Source organism: Elephantulus edwardii, unplaced genomic scaffold (genome assembly GCF_000299155.1).
Source record: "Elephantulus edwardii isolate Elephantulus edwardi_28Jun2011 unplaced genomic scaffold, EleEdw1.0 scaffold00028, whole genome shotgun sequence".
Classification (NCBI taxonomy): domain Eukaryota; kingdom Metazoa; phylum Chordata; class Mammalia; order Macroscelidea; family Macroscelididae; genus Elephantulus; species Elephantulus edwardii.
This window is the reverse complement of record NW_006399778.1, coordinates 2,549,726-2,566,791: the sequence shown is the minus strand read 5'-3', so window position 1 is coordinate 2,566,791 and position 17,066 is coordinate 2,549,726. Positions and strand designations below refer to the sequence as shown.

The 17,066-nt window shown below is 42.7% G+C and overlaps 2 protein-coding genes across 2 annotated transcripts in view; both read left to right on the top strand.

Moving 5' to 3' along the window:
* ARID1A (AT rich interactive domain 1A (SWI-like)) overlaps positions 1 to 5,080 on the top strand; it is a 96,227-nt gene extending 91,147 nt beyond the window's left edge. Inside the window, 1 exon segment of the mRNA XM_006903765.1 lies at positions 5,057 to 5,080. Coding sequence (XP_006903827.1) covers positions 5,057 to 5,080 — 24 coding nt within the window.
* Positions 5,081 to 10,486: 5,406 nt separating this feature from the next.
* On the top strand, positions 10,487 to 15,073 carry PIGV (phosphatidylinositol glycan anchor biosynthesis, class V). The gene is made up of 3 exons (XM_006883478.1): positions 10,487 to 10,564; positions 12,410 to 13,525; positions 14,792 to 15,073. The coding sequence occupies exons 1-3, from the start codon at positions 10,487 to 10,489 to the stop codon at positions 15,071 to 15,073; spliced, it is 1,476 nt and encodes a 491-aa protein (XP_006883540.1).
* Positions 15,074 to 17,066: the final 1,993 nt, after the last annotated feature.

Here is a 17,066-nt window from a genome sequence, read left to right as displayed (position 1 = left end):
TGAAGAAACACAATTGAGATTTTTTCAGTGATAAAATCTGCATATTTGTATTTCAAACAATGTAGCTAAAACTTGATGTAAATTCCTCCTTTTTTTCCTTTTTTGGCTTAATGAATATCATTTATTCAGTATGAAATCTTTATACTATATGTTCCACGTGTTAAGAATAAATGTACATTAAATCTTGGTAAGACGTTTGTGAGGTCTTTTATTGTCTTCAAACTTTTTTTAAACAGTTTGAGGACCCAATTTAAAAAACCCCACTACCACTTGACCTCTAGATAAAAATAGATTGGTCCTGTTTTCTGATGTTCCCTCTCTAAAATGGTAGCGCTTGAAGTCTGTAATTTCCTGACTGTATTACACTTTTAGCTTCCAAAGTAAAATTCTAAGTTCAAGAAATCTCTGAGAAGATGTAGCCTACGAGAAGAAATACCAGGCATAAAAAAGAAAGCATTAACCTTTTGAAATAAAGTGGGTTTTAAAATGGCACTCTAGGAGGGTATCATTACAACCCTGTGAACTGGGAACCTTGCCCATCAAACTTGAGCACCTTAGTTGCAGTTACTATGTCAATCATCTCATTGAGGGTCTTTCGCTTGTTGGATGAACCTCCACTTCTCCCAGTATGGTGCTTTTTTCTAATGGCTGGTGCCTCTTGACAGCATGCCCAAAGTATGAGAGGCCAAGTTTTACCATCTTTGCCTGTAAACAACACTGATTATACTTACTCCAAGGCAAATTTTGTTTTTTGACAGTCCATGGTATATTTGATATTCTTCATCAATGCTGTGTTTCAAAACCATCCATTTTTCTTTAGTATTATTCCTTGTGCCACTTGTACAAGCAATAGAAAAACCCATACCTTGAGGCAGGCACGCCAGTCTTTAAACTGATATTCTTCCCCTTAGCACTTTAAAGAGGTCCTTGACAGCACTTGTGCCCAGTGCAACACATTTTTTGGTATTTTGACTGCAGCTACTTTGGGTCTTGATTATGGATCCAAGTAGAGTGAAATCATTGCTAAGTCTTCATGTATCATTTTGCTTATTGACCCCATTGTGAGAACTGTTTTCTTGATAAGTGTAATTTATATTGAATGCTGTAGCCAGATAATTTTCAAGTACTATAAATGATTCAAGCTGTCTTCACATTCTGCAAGCAAGGTTGTATCATTTGCATAATATATTTTCTTCCTCCAGCCCTGATGTTATCGTTAGTCCAGCTTATTTGCTTGGCCTACAGATTGGAATAGGAATGGAGAAAAGTAGATACTGTTGGGTGCTGTTTAGTCGAGCAGAACTCATCGCAACCCTGTGAGCAGACCTGAATCCTGTTGTATCCTGTGCATCCTCATTTCTGACATACTCAAGCCCTTTGCAATAATGAACTTGGGGCATATTTGGCTATTCCTTGGAGAAGGATGTGCTTGGAAAGGTAGATAGTTGTTAAGATAGGAAGACCCTCACCTAGATGGATTGATAGTGACTACTCAGCTCAAGTATGTCAAAAAGGCACACAGGTGTCTTGTTAAGTAGTTGAATAAAATGCTAGCTATTGACCTGATTGTGTTGCTTTTATAAGGCTAACACAACAATCTATGGCTTTTCTGTTCTTAAGGAAAAATACGTAGAAATCTTCAGGTTCCCAGAAACAACCTATTAAATACCTGTGTGCCAGACAATATCACAAATAATCTTACATCAGCCTTGTGCTAATGAGATCCTATTCGGTTTCCATTTTACAACTGAGGACAGAAATGAAAGGCTTGTTTGAATTCACACTCCAAAATCCACCTGATTACAAGGCTCATGTTCTTTCATATGTACCACTGCACTTCCTGGATCAAAGGACAACCATGGGTAACTGGATCTAACTGTGGAGCTCAGCAAACAAAAGCAGAATTTGTTTTTGTTGTGTTTAGCATGAGGTGAAATTGTCCACGTGTTCGTCAAAGTAAGTGACTTAGTATTTGGGTCACAGAATGCCTAGCACCTCTCTACTTAGAAAGGTGAAATGAAATTGGCTAATCTATGATCCTTTGATTCTTCTGGAAAATAGTAAGAAGCCTGTCTTTAGTGAGCAAAGTTTGTAAAGGCTGTTTCAGCTCTGGGCCTCTTGGGCTCATTTTCTTAAGTCTATAAAGTGTGTTTTAGGGCTGTGTGTGGAGCATTACAGAGGAGTCTGGTTTCCTGGGTTCCTTTCATCTGCCCTCCTGCAATGCAGGGACAGCCTAGCCTGGTCTCCGGTTTGACTGGAGTTACCAAGGGGGCTAAGAGAACTGCCAGCCATTGAACTGTAAATAATTTTGCTTTTCAGAAGTAAATAGAACCTCCCCAGTAGAGAACTCAGGGGTGTGGCTAATAGGTCTTTTCTCAGGCTCCTCCCTCTCTACCCCTCAAATGACCTTAACCTTCTTCCATAGCTGGAGAGCAGCCAAGTCTGGGTCTACACAATACTCTCAACCTCATTGGCTCTTTTGCTTTGCTGCCACAGCCTCCCCTAACTGGCTAAAGCCCTTCCTACGAGATTGCTGTTTTCAAAGAAATAGCAGTGGGATCAAAAACCAGACACTGAAGGAAGAGTAAAAAATAATGTCAGTAGATTATAAAAGATCAATGTTTGGCTTGTGCAATTAGAAGCCAGGGTAGATATTTGCTCTGGAGTGGACAGGCTTCTTCATGTTGTAATGTTTACTTACCAGGACCCTACAGCAGATTTTCAGAGACTACAAATCACATAGGAGAAGATAGCCTATCTTTCTCCCATGGAACAGCTGTAATTTGAACCACTTTCTTTGGGTTAGCAGCACAACTTCTTACCCCCTAGGCCCACTAGAGCTCCTTTCATGTTGTAAGTCAAGGCCCAGAAAGAAGCTTTTGGTAAATAAGGCCTGATGAGTACCATCCTAGATGTGAGACTGGAGAGTATCATCCAGCATCCTTGGAAACTGCACTTTCATTCACAGTGAAAAGAAACAGAATAGCTGCTTGGGATCTAATCGTACCTGCTAACAGTTTGCAATAATAGTAATTAGAGGCCAGTGTGGTCACAAAACCAACATCCCAGATCAAAGTCAGCTACTCTTAACTATTCCCATGTGATTGGGCCCATTGGGATTCTGTGTCTGATAACTGAGCTATGACTTAAAATAGATATATTGGGCTGTCTTTCTGCCCATCCTGTGACCAAAAACACAGAGATGAAGGTGGGAGCAAAGCAAAGCAGGTGCTGAAAAATTGAGTTGTTAGGGAGCTCCAGGTGAGTGAGAACTACCAAGCTTCCTTCTCCCCTTTCAATGGGGAAGTAACTTCTGTTGTAAACTGAGTTATAACAGCCCACCTTAATTAAGCAATTTATATCAAGCACTGTAAATCCTATGTGGTAGATACTATCATCTGCATAGGAATATGGACTTTGACTTAGTGTTGCATCCTTATCCCTTATATATGGTGGGCACTCCAACATTGTTGAAGAATTCAAATGTTAAGATAGGATTGGTGCAAAAAGTATTTAGGAACTATTCAGATGTGGCATTCTTTTTTATTATTAATGTTATAAACATTTACAGAGATTGTAGATTTCCATTCATTCATTGTTACACTTTTCTCCCCACCCACACCCCCACCCAGATGTGGCATTCTTGTAGTCACAATCTATATACTTACTATCTTACGTCCTATTCTTGGATCCAGTCAATGCCCATGGAAGCATCTGTTGAGAAAAGATGAATTGGACAAATTTATCGTCAAAGATTGTTTTTATATGCAAAAGAGCAGGGATATCAGCTTAAAGATTAAGGTACACCTTACCTAGGCCATGATATTTTTAATTGTTTTGTATACATGGGAAAGTTGGAGAATGACTAAGGAAGACTGGGAAAATTGTCAAAAGAACAAACGTCTGTGTTGGAAGAAGAACAGTCTTCCTTAGAAGCAAAGATGGTGAAACTTCTCACATTGAGCATGTGATCAAAGGACCAGTCTAGGGGAAAGGATATCAGAAAAGCAGAGGTCTGGTGAAAGAGAGGAAGCCCCTCAATGAGACAAACTGACACAGTGACTGCAACAATGGGCTTAAGCAATCAGAGATTGGGGGGATAATGTAGGATCAGACAAGGCTTCCATCCATTGTACATAGGGTTAGAGTCAACCAGACTATCTAACAACAACATATAGGATTCTTGGCATAGGCTACAAATACTCTTAGACATTTGGTAAAAGAAAAAGAAAGGGGTAAACCTGAGCCAAGAATAGTGTGGAGTGATAGAAAACCAATCTGAAAGACTAGGGACCTGACTTCAAGTTCCACCTCTAGCTGTGTGACCCTCAGGTCAGTAACTTGTCCTTTCTTAAGCTTTTGCTCCCTCATTCATAAAATATAATTATCATATTAAACAAATTAATTCATCCCCCAGATTTTTATGTTACATGTAGAATGTATAAGATATTGCTCTAAATGCTGTGAATGGGTTATGAACACAAAGTACTCCTAGAAGGAGAAACGGATCATAAAATAAGTAAGTCAGATGATGTTGAAGAAAACAGAACAGGTGAGGAAATGGGACAAGGTGGTGGTGGTAGTGACTGGCTGGGTAGTCAGGGAAGACCTTTTTGGAGAAAGTTATTTTAGTTGAGACCAAAATGTGACAGTGTTTAAAAGCAGAGGAAACAGGAAGAGTCAGAAAAAAACAAATGCTGTTAACCTCCTTGTAGTCTAGGATTCCAAAGGGTAGTACATTGTTTTGCGTTGTTTAGGTTAGGAGTTTGTATTATGAAACTATTCTTGATGGTGGTGTGAGATATGGCTTTTTAATGGAAGAGGTGAAAGGAACAGCGTCTCCCCAGAGCTGGGATACAGCTCTCCAGCTAGCTGCTTGTGTTGATGCAGTCTCCATTTTAACTGTAGCCTCTAAAAGCAAAAATCGAAAGAGTTGCCTCCACCAATCCTCACTCACAGCCTTGGAGATACAGAACTCCCTCTTATGCCACCCAAATCTTTCCCATCTGACAAACCAGGGCTTTAAAAGCGCAGTGTTCTGCTACCCTGTTTGCAGGTTGGAGCAGGAGCCAGAAAATGAAGCAGGAAACAGGGTGGAAGAGGTGGGGGGTGGGTAGCACAGAACGGAGAATTTGCCGGAAAGTAGAGCTGAAAATCTGGACAAAGTTCTATCTTTAATGGGTGACGGTTGAGCTTTTAGAAAGCGTTCTGACTTTCAGAAGACCTCTGTCCTTTTAACAGATAAAAGAGAAAATTCGCTATGTATAAGATGGAACCCTGAAAATGCATGCCTCCCCCCCCACCTTGTGAATTCACAGAGCTAGGGCAGTTTATCATTTTGTTTTTGTAAACTGATTATTCAGAGCCTCGTGGACTTCAAGATTCAAGCCAGAACGTTAGGTCTCACTCATGAATGTGTCCCGGTTTTCCCTTTACATTCACAAGCCTGGTGAAGCTGAGAACAAGTGCGCGTCACTGAAAAAACATGGGGGAAGGGCGTTCTAAACTCCGTTTATTCCCTTCTTCTGCTACAAACACATAACGACTAAAATGTGATTTGTACTTTACCCACCTTACATACAGTAAATATAGGGGGTAGGGGGAGGCAATTTAGGTCTCAGGGACTGTAGTAAGTTATAATCAAAAGAAACAGCCCGTGAGCCCCACAGAGTTGGTGTGGGTTGGCTTTCTTTGCCAGGAGAGATAGCAACCACCTCTTTGTTCCCACCCACGTTAGGAGCTGTTGGAGAAGATAAACCCCTCCCTCGGGCAGGGTTGTGGCCAGGGGCTACCCTAGACCCCAGCTTCGTTTGGGGAACAGATAACTGAAACCACAGAAGCCTTGAGAATCCTGAGAAACAAGAAATCCACCAACGGAGAAGGATTTATTATCTGTTTCCTTTAAGGAGGGTGCAGAGTTGTTCTAACAGTTTCCGTTACAAGGGGTACCAACTGGCCGCTCCTCCCTAACAGACGGTTTTGTTGAGTTAGCTCCCCCCCCCTTCTTCTTTTTTGGCCCTACTTCCTAAGAGAGAAACTGCTTGAGTGAGGAAAGAGAAAAGAGTCCTGGGGGTTGTTCTCTGAGATTTCCTTCATCATTCTCATTAGCAACCTGAGATGGAGCTGAGCATTGGAGGGCAGAAGGGTCCTGGCTGCTGGAGGAGGGGAAAGTCAGGGGGATCCCCCACTTTCTTCACATACAGAACACAGGGTTGCCGCTGCTGGCCACAGAAGCCCCAAAAAGGCTTTTCTTTCCATTCATAGAACACCTATTGTGTGCCAGGCCCTGTGCTGTGCTGTTGTTGCTTAACGGCAGGAAAAGTGTAGTTCTGGCTTCTGTGAAGAGGCCATGGGGCAGCTCCCAGCTACAAGAGCCTGCCATATAGTGAGAATAGTTGTGGATGGAACTGGGGCAAGAACACGGACTCCTGAGATAGCAGCCTAATGGAAAGCGGATGAAGTGCAAGAGCGAATTCTTCAGGTGTTACCAAGGCGGGAAGGTGCTAAGGCGTGGGAGGAGGGGGAGAGCGCACCACTCGAGCCACACCGTCCCCGCCCCGCTCGCCTAGAGCCAACATGGCGGCCGCTAGGGAGGCGGGGCGGCTCCGAGTCCAGGCAAGAGCGGGGCGGGGCTGTGGAGCCCTGCGCAGGCGCAGGTCGCTCGGGGTCCCGGATGGAGGTGCTGTGAGGGTCGGGCCCCGCCTGGGAGGTCGAGACTGGCCGGCGCTGAGCACCCGGCGCCGGCTGAGGAGCCCTGGCGCTCTGGGGGAAGGGAAATTGTCAAGCGGAGGCCGGGGAGGGAGGGAGGCCAGGCCGCTGAGGAACCCCGCCCCATCGCCATAGCGCCCTCTCGGTACCCGCCTCTTCCTTTACAGCCTCCCGCCCTCCCCCGCTTTCCGGCCTTATGGCCTGGTGGGGTGCAGCCGGACCCCTCTGGAATAATCCTTGGTCTGTACCCCTTTAGGGTCTGTAACAGAAAGGTGCAGGTTAAAGTGAGGCTCGGGACCGCCGGGGCTGGGGACAGCTTGCGAGGCTGGGTCCGAGTGACTTTTCCTTCTGCGGAGGATTTAGCATGATGCCCAGCAAGGACATGCTCAGTCACCGAGCCAGGGGACTGAGTTAGAAACTAGGAGGCCTGTGTGCACTAGGCTCTGGAAAAAACACAACCCCCTACAAACCTATCTTTTAACGCTGGTGTGAAATCAGGTGGGAAGACGAGTTTTTGGGAACAAACACCCCACTCTTGAGTAGCTTTGGGTGTGTCTCTTAACCCCAGCGAGCCTCAGTTTCCACATCCATAAATGATGGAGTGGTAATTAAACTCACCGGGTCCAATGAGGTCTCTAATGTAAAAGTTGTAAAAACCATGGGGATTTTTATTAGCCACCCTTAAGCCTGTTTTCCTCCTGGGAGAATAAGAATGGAACTAGTTGATTTGTAAATATTGTGAGTTTTATAAGTCTGACTTGGCAAAAGGTGATTGTTACGTGCAGAGAGAACTTGGTTTACCTGTAAGCTAAGTGTAGGTTATAAGTCTGGTCACTGAGGCCAGAGCTTGACTTTGGAGAGGGGACAGGAAGAATGGAAGCTTGGTGAAGAGGCAGAGGTGGGTGAAGTGCTTTTTTGTTCCCCGCTTCTCTGCTTCGTGTGGGTGGGAAGTCAAGGAAGGGGGAGGGGAAAAAAGGCTAAATTCACTGAAGGGTAAAGCAGCTCAGCCTTGTGAGGTTGGCTGTGTCAGTTGCCGTGATTTCTCTCGACTTTGAGTCAGATGTTGGAAATGCTGGGGAGATTCACAAACTACGGCTGCCTTCGGAGGTTTTCAGCAGCTTGCCTTTGAACTGAATTTTCTCGAGGAACCCGTGTGGAGTTCACGGCCCCTCCCTTCCTCCAGGCCTCCTGGTGATGCAGTGAGCAGCAGGCGCCCCCTTGTGTTGAGGAAAGAGTACTGTTTAATATGGCCAACTTTGCTCCTTTTCTGAGGAAATGTTCTTTCCCTATCAGCTCTAGTGTGTCAAGAGATGATGAGGGTGGCACAGGATAGGGCAAGGTTTAGGTCAGCCCTTCGTTCTCTCTATGAGTCATTCTCGACCCGACTCTACGGCACTAGACAACAACATGACTTTGCCGCCTTGCATTTAACGTTAGACATGGTAGGAGGAATATTTGGGGCAGTGAGTTTCTTTCCAGAGCCAGGAAGCTGGCTATATAACCTCCTCTCACCACTTTGACTTCATCAAACGGAGGCTTGAAGTGTGTGTGTGCTAACCCCTGTTGTTGGAGAGTATGATGGAGTCGGAACCAACACATAACTGACCCTCCAGCAGGTTTTCAAAGGCACAGGAGGCCCGTCCTTCTGCCAAACAGCTGGTGGATTTGAACTGCATACCTTTGGGATTGTAGTGCAGTGAGCAAGATAAAATCTCTCTTCAACAGAGCTTTCAATGTATTGGAACTACCAAACAGCTTAAATAAGCAATATCAATAAAGAACAATGCAAAGTGTGATGGGAGCATATGTTGTGTAAGGTGCCATCGAGTCAAGTATAACTCATAGATCTGTAAACAACAGATCTGAACCCTGCCTTACCCTGTGCCATCCTCACAATCTCTGACATACTGGAGCCCATTGCTGTAGTCACTCTGTCAAACCATGTGATTGAGGCTCTTCCTCTCTTTTGCTAAACTTCACCTTTCCAGGCACAATGTCCCTCTCTGCTAGCAACATGCCCAAAGTATGTGAGATGAAGATTCATCATCTTTGCCTCTAAGAAGCATTGTAGGTGTATCTTCTTCAAGACATATCTGTTTGTTCTTTTGACAGTCCATCAGATATTTAGTACTTTCTCCAACACTGCAGCTCAGAAGCATCAATAATTCTTTGGTCGTCCTTATTGTCTAACTCTCAGATGCATAGCAAGTGATTAAAAAGATCATGGCTTGGATCAGGCACACCTTAGTCCTCAAATTGACATCATTTCTCATCAATAATTCGGAGAGGTCCTTGATTATAGACTTTCAGATGGGAAAAATCTGAAGCCAGGTGGGAGCATATAGTGGAAGTATATAGCCTAGTGCACATTAGAGAATTCCAGAAATAAGTGACACTTCAAAAGTTTGAAAGGATTAATCAAATAGGAGAAAAAAGAAGAATCTTCTAGTCTTATAAATTTGTCCATTTTAGTCCCCTCACTCCTTGGGAGATAACTTTTCTTCACCTAAATTGACAAGCTACCTTTGATGCTCTTGCTCCTTTTCTGGTTTTCTAGACTGATAACTTGAAAGTTCTGTAGGAACCATTGCTACTTTGTTGTTGTTATGTGCTGTTGAGTTGGAGGACTCATATCTGATCCACCAATAGGTTTTCAGAGGTTGTAAATCACACGCAAGGAGTTGATCCATCAGTTTCCTACAGATCAGCTGGTGGATTTGAACCACATGCCTTTTGATTGGCAGTGCAACTCCTTACCACTAGGCCACCAGAGCTCACTATTTAGCCCAAGAAATTGCAAAAGGAAAAATACCTTGAAGTGTATTTCCTGCTGCAGGATGGCTTCACAATTGTTTATACATTGCTGTTTTTCCAATAAAGATGGAAAATAAAAGTTTTCTCTATTTCTGGTAGTAAACCGTCTTCACCATAAGTTTGTTTTATGTGAGCTGGCTGAAGTCCTGCTGAGTGGTGGTTTTCTTTTCCTTCTCCACTTAATTTAACAGGCCAGCCGAACACACATCAGAGAGTTAGAGTGTGTAGTGATTATGGTCTTCCAGTACAGCTCTGTGCCCCACTTTTGAGACTCGGTTTGGGACTTAGTTTACTATTCTGGGCAAGAGGAAAAGGATGCACACCAAGTAATAACAATCAAAACATAGATTTCTGTAGTAGGTTTTTTTCTACTTCAAGTTCATCATGATAACTTTGTAAAATAGCAAAGCAAATAATCTATACATAAAGAACTTAGTTTAAAGGTTCTAAATAAAAACTTGTGGAACTTGTTACAGCATCAGAACTTAAATCCAGGCCTTTATTTTCCTGTGTGAATTATCACACTCCATAGGCTTTTAAAGACTGTACAAACCAAAGAGAGAAAGCTCTCCAACCAGATGGCCTGACACAGTGACTGTAGCAATGGGCTCAAGAGTATGAGAGATAATTAAGATGGCACAGGATAGGACAAGGCTCAGGTCTGTTGTTCATAGGGTCGTTATGAGTCATGCACCAACATCACAAGCTTAGCTTTCCAACTTCATACCTTTCTGTGTGGAATTCTTCCAATAGGAATACAATGCTTATCTGCCTTTTCCTGTTGTCTGGGCTGTTAGGTGGTTAAATTTACCATAGCAATACTAAAGGGGGAGGGTCCCATGAAGAGTACTTTCAAGAACTTCCTTTTAGTTCATGGGTGACATTTCCTTCTTTGGTTTTAGAGTCTAGAAGTCTGAGGTGCTCAGTCTTGGTGCACCACTCCTGAATTCCTGCTGATGAGAAGATGTGGCTCCTGGACCCATCCCGAAAAGAGGTGCTAAAATTTGCAGTCCATTGCCGAGTCCTCGTTCTGGTGTTACAGGTCAGTCTGATCCTTTGTCCTGAACCGGCTGTTGCTATAAAACTGGGCTTGGTACTGAAAGTAGTCCCCATCTCCTTCCATCTCTCAGGTAATTAGAACCATAGAGACATAAAGTTTATTACCAAAAAGTAGACAAGAATCATGAAAATGATCTATTAATCCCTTATTTCACACACAAAGCAGCAGAGGCCCAGAAAGCATTAGTGGCTTTTGTAAATTCTACATAGCAAGTTAGAGAAGAGCAACCATTAGACCCCTAACTAGGGGTTCTTAACACTTGTGATCTTCCCAGCTGACTTAAGATGTTCTTTGATGGCTCAGAACATGGCTTTGAGTTCCCTCGCCAAGAGGCTGAGCGTTGTGTCAGTTGACTGGGAAAGGTATTATCAACCAAGTTCTGAGATATCTGTATATGTTCATGTAATCAGTAATGTCACCTGCTCTTCCCATAGTGTTTCCCCTTGCTGTCTCACCCACACACCACCCTCACAATGCATTTAAGTAACTTCCTTTCCTCTCCAAGACTGCCTTGGACACATGTTTTTATCAAATGCTGTGTATATACAAATTATATTCAGTGCGTGCTGCTTAGTCTTCAATATATGTTCATGAGTGAATATTGTTCAATGTATATCAACACTAAGGATGTTATTTTTTTTATAGTTATGTGTGCTTTTTATGACTTTTTCTGGAGAAGATGTAGTAATCTGCTCTTATAAAGATTATAGCCTTGGGGATTGTATGGGTCCGTTCTACTCTGTCCTACAGAATTGCTGTGACTCAAAATTTATTGGCACTGGGTCGATTTTTCACTCTCTAAAGACTCATATCCTTTGTGGAAACCTTTCCTTTTTCCTCCTCTACTATAATGAGGCAAAGGTTGCTTTGCTGGGTTCTGGTATAATTAGAAGAGTCTTGCACTTAGACATTATCATTATTATTTGTGACTGTCACTGCTGTCCCATTTGTTTTTATTTTTAAGTCTCTAGATAAACTGACAAAAGAGAAATAATCTTAAAAATGGAGTAGTTGTTGTTGTTGATTGCCTTTGAGTTGAGTACAACTCATTAGCAACTCTATGAGCAAAAAGCCTGAAGCCCCTCTGTAACTATCGACATTTATCAAAGTTCATAGAGTTTCTGGAGGCATGTTACTTTGTAAATAAACTAGTATAATAATTTAAACAAATGGAGTATACTTGACTTGATGGCACCTAACAATATCTTACTTCACCTGTCAGTAACATTTAGCATAGTTGACCATTCCCTTTCTTCACTAACCCCAAGGTAGTGCTTCTCTGGTGGTTCAAATCCAGCAACTCTGAGAGAGAAGTATGGGCAGTCTCCTCCCATACCATTTACAGCTTCTGAAAACCCACTAGTAGGTCAGCGCTGAATCATTGCCAACTTGACAACAGTGAGTTTTAAGTTTTTCTTCACTTGCTTCTGTCAGAGACATCTGTTTTCCTAGTTTCCTTCCTAATTCATTGATTGTTCATTGTTTTTCTTCAGTGCTGACTCTAAATGGTGACATGCTCACGGCCCAGTCTTTGGACCTCTTTCATTTCTTTTTCCTTCCTAGACCATCTCATCCAGTCTTAAAACTTCAATATATACTCATGACTCCCAAATTTATCAGTCCAGTCTTCATCTCTCTTTGACTCACAGACTTGTGTTTCACTTCCTGTTTCACCTGCTGTAGTTCAATGTCCAACTCAGACCTAACTAGTCTAAAATGGAATTTCTGATTTCTCTCAACACATCTAAGTATATGTTGTTGGGGGTTTTTTAATTAATGAATCTTCTAGTTAGTCAATTAATATCCTGGTTCTCCCTTACCCCACAGGCCCTCTTCAATGCCATCATTCCAGATCACCGTGCAGAAGCATTTTCCCCTCCTCGCTTAGCCCCCTCAGGCTCTGTGGACCAACTTGTGGAAGTTCTTCTAGGTGGCCTGTCTCACTGGGATGCTGAACACTTCCTGTTCATTGCGGAACATGGTTACCTGTATGAGCACAACTTTGCCTTCTTCCCTGGTTTCCCTCTAGCCCTGCTGGTAGGGACTGAACTGCTTCTGAGACCTCTGCGGGGGTTACTGAGTCTACGGAGTTGCTTGCTAATTTCAGTAGCATTGCTGAATTCCTTGTTTTCTGTGCTGGCAGCAGTGGCACTTCATGACCTGGGTTGTAGGGTTTTACACAGTGCTCGCCAGGCCTTCTACGCAGCACTGCTCTTCTGTCTCAGCCCCGCCACTGTCTTCCTGACAGCTGGTTACTCAGAAGCTCTGTTTGCCCTTTTGACATTTAGTGCCATGGGGCAGCTAGAGAGGAACCGAAGTTGGACTAGCGGATTTCTCTTTGCCCTTGCCACTGGTGTACGCTCCAATGGACTGGTCAACATTGGGTTCCTTGTGCATGCTCAGTGCCAAGGCTTTTTCTCTTCTCTCGAAGCGGGAAGTCCCCTGAGGCAGCTCATTAAGCTGATAGCTTCTGTGCTCCTGTCAGTGCTCACACTTGGCCTTCCCTTTTTCCTCTTTCAGTATTATGCCTATACCCAGTTCTGTCTACCAGGCACAGCCCAGACCATCCCTAAGCCCTTGACGCAGTTAGCTATGGATAAGGGCTATCGTATTGCAGATGGAAAAGAGCCACCGTGGTGTTTCTGGAACCTTCCTCTAATTTACAAATATATCCAGGATGTCTATTGGAATGTTGGTTTTTTGAGATACTATGAACTCAGACAGGTGCCCAATTTTCTACTAGCTGCACCAGTGGTTATATTGGTTGCTGGTGCAACTTGGATGTATATAACCACTCACCCTTGGCTCTGCCTTACACTTGGCCTACAAAAGAACAAAAACCTAGAGAAGTCTGTACCTGGATTCCTCAGTCCTCATGTGTTTGTGTACCTGGTCCATGCTGTGGTGCTGCTGGTGTTTGGAGGTCTGTGCATGCACGTTCAGGTAAGATGGATTCCTGACTAGGGTAAAGATGTGAAATGTAGGCAAAACTCCTTGTCCAGTGAGCAGAAAGAGTAGGTAACTTCTCCCATCTGATTGACTCATATCTCATTTATTCATTCAACAAGCTTAATTTAGGCAGACACTGAGAGAGACCACTGAGGATGGAATTGCTGGATCTCATGGTAAAAATGGTTAGACAGTTAACAGATAAAATTGTTGTGTAGTGGGTTAGAAGAGAGGTTGCTGTTTTGTGATAAGTGCTGCAGAAGCTCAGAATAAGTACTAAGTGAATGAAGATTTTTAGGAAGACATTCTATTTAAGCTGAGTTTAGAAGAGTAAAGAAATTTCCCACCTAAGAAGCAGAGGAAATAAAACTACAGAAATAAGCAGAAAGGATCTTTGTGTGGCCGTACCCTGATATACAGTTATATCTGGAATATTTACTTGAATTATGGCTTCTTAAGGTACTCTGAGACGTATGTCCAGTTGTCAGAGAGAAGTATGTTCTTAGGGACAGGGATAGAGAGGAATATGAGGGCTGTGATTACATATGGTTTTTGTATTTGAATCTGCCTTTAATTTCACTATAACCCTAAGAAAGTCTTTTTCCCCTGTACTGACATCTCCTAAGAAGGTCTGTCTCTTGGAGGTACACACTGACTATTTGTAAAGCTCTTTGAGCTGTGTGGATAAAAGACACAGGGGAAATAGAAAATAGCATTCTGTGTATGTAGCTGGATTAGCTAGCGGAGTGATTGCCAGCACAGTGCAGCACTTCCAGGATATTTGATGAGGGAGGCTATTTGGAGGTTTGGCTCTGAAGAGGGAGAACTGTGAACAACTCTCTGCTCTGACATTCCCATGGGATGAGCAACCATCCCAGGTTCCCAGCACCAGCATCACAGCCCAGAGTTCAGAGTCTAGGCCCTGGGTTCAATTGGACCCCATACAAAGAGGTTTTAGTGGTGATTATCCCATTATAGTGGTAATTACTCTATTGCTGTATTTATTTGTAACTTTGAGGTTGCCTGGCTAGTGTCACACACATTTTTATAAAGCAAGTGGCACAGGATTGTTCAGTGTTTTATTCTGTTTTACATACAAGCACCTAACAACAACAAATTCAGCTGAATTTTCCTTCCAATGTAATAAACATCTAGTATATATCATGGAGTTAAGATTGAATTCACCAGGAGTTGGGAAGCCCTCTAGTTCGTCCAGTTTGAAATAAATTTGTGGGTTTTTCTTTCTCCTGTGATTTCCAGGTTCTCACCAGGTTTTTGGGCTCTTCCACTCCTATTGTGTACTGGTTTCCAGCTCACTTGCTACAAAATCAAGAGCCAATGCTGAAGTCTTTAGAGACTGTGTCTTGGAAGCCTCTTGAAGGGGACTCCCCACCAGGACAAATGATCTCCAGAAATCCTATCAAGGAACTTTTGTACAATTGGAAAACCTGTTCTCCACTCACACAATACATTCTAGGCTACTTCCTGACTTACTGGCTCCTGGGACTACTCCTTCATTGCAACTTCCTGCCTTGGACATGACCTGGAATCTTAAGGGACAGGATTGAAGCAGACTTAACACAGGGCTCTAAAAGTACAAATGCTAGTGCAACAATGAATGAGTGGAAGCCCAAAATCTCTGTAAATGTATATGAAAATTAATAAAATATAATTAAAAAAAAAAAAAGAAAGAAAAAAAATAAAAGTACAAATGCACATTGGGACTGCTTGTGCTGCCCTGGGATTATTTGCCCGTTAAAATATCTCTCTCTCTTAGAAGGTTGGTTAGCTGAAGTGTGAGTAACTATAACAATCCTCTGGTCCTGACAAGGGCAAATTTTAGAGTATTATCTGTATCACTGTAAGTGAAGATGTAGTATTCCAGGTCTAAATTATTCCTGGATCTGTCTTCAGTCAACCGATTTTAGAAGAGACAATCTACCTACCACTGACTCACACATAAACTCAAATTATTTGAATATACATTTTATCAAAGGCTCTTCCCGACAGGACATGGAGCCTGTTTAGTAGAACAGTGAGTCTTTTCCCTAAATGGGACACTTTAGTGATGATTTTTTAATATTTTATAAATGTATTTATATTTTAGAAATCTTACAAATATATGCTAATTCAACAACATTCACCATACATTCAAGAAATTACCTTTAAGAAAAATAATACAGATAATTGGAAAAAGTCTTTTTCCAGGGAAAACAAAAAATCATGATAAAGAGTATACTACGTGAAGAGTCAGGAGACCTGGATTCTAGTCCTCACATTAAAACCCTATTTACTCAGCTTTGTGACTTTGAGTCTTCAGAGCTTTAGTTTATATTCCTCTTGGATATCAGAGAAAGAATATTATTGCTATTAAGGAGCTTTGTTGGCTTAGTGGTAAGGAGTTGTGCTGCCAACCCAAAGGATGATTGTTTGAATCCACCAGCTGCTCTGTGGGAGAAAGATGGGCAGTCTCCTTCCATGCATTTTACTGCCTCTGAACACCAATCGGAGGACCTAACAACAACCAAGGAGCTGAACCCTTTTAGTAGTAAGGTCTTGAAATTCTGCCTAGCATCATCCTAGTCTAAGCTCTTCTGTAGAGGCTTAGATATGATTTTAGGTTAAAATATCTCCAGTTGTCCTGTAATTAGAAGATGAATTAAAAGTAATTTAAGTGATTTTTTTTTTCTTTGAGAGAAAGCAGTGACACTTAACAAATAAGGCTCATTGTCTGTGTAAATTAACCTGTGCTGGGGAACTGAATGGTCGGAGCTGTGGCTGATTTTCCTGTCATTCTCCAGTGCCTGTGCCCGCTTGCATGGTAGATAAAGGTCAGAGGAGCCAGCACAGCAGCATGAATTGGTAAATTATAGCGAGATCAGGCTTGAGTGAAACATTATCTGCCCTGCTTCCTGGCCTCCTTTTGGTTGTAAAACCAAATATATAATGGTAGTAAGATCATTGGTTCCTGCTGAGCTATTTTTGCTCATTCCTTGAGTCAGGTAAATTAGGCTCTGTATTATCACCACTCATTCTCCACTTGAGTCAAATATTCCGACAAGTAGAAACTCTTCAAAATAGATGGGTAATCAGAAGTAGCTTCTAGAGAGTCCTGAGAATTGTAATTTTGACACACTCCCTCTGATGGTGACAGACTGCTAAACTTGCCAGCTGAAGGGAAGCTCCTGGCTAAGCCCCAACACTCTGTTGGAATTTCTGGTCAGCCTGGCCAATAAGCATTTTCCATCCATCGCCCCAGCACTAGCACAGCTGAGAGAATCTGGTCCAGAGTCAAATGTTTCTGAAAATGTACACACAGATTGGGGCAGCCCTCTGCTTTCTGCCAAGACACCCAAGTGCCCTTCTTGGCAAAACACAATCACCCTTGCCCTAGTGTCCCTCCAGCTGGCAAATACTCCTTCTCTTCCTCACCAACAGCTGCAGATCCAGGGACTTCTACCCTGTGTGCAGCCTGAGTTGGGGCCTTTGCCAGCTTTTTACTTCTGAGGTAAGAACACCATGTTCTTTGTTGTCA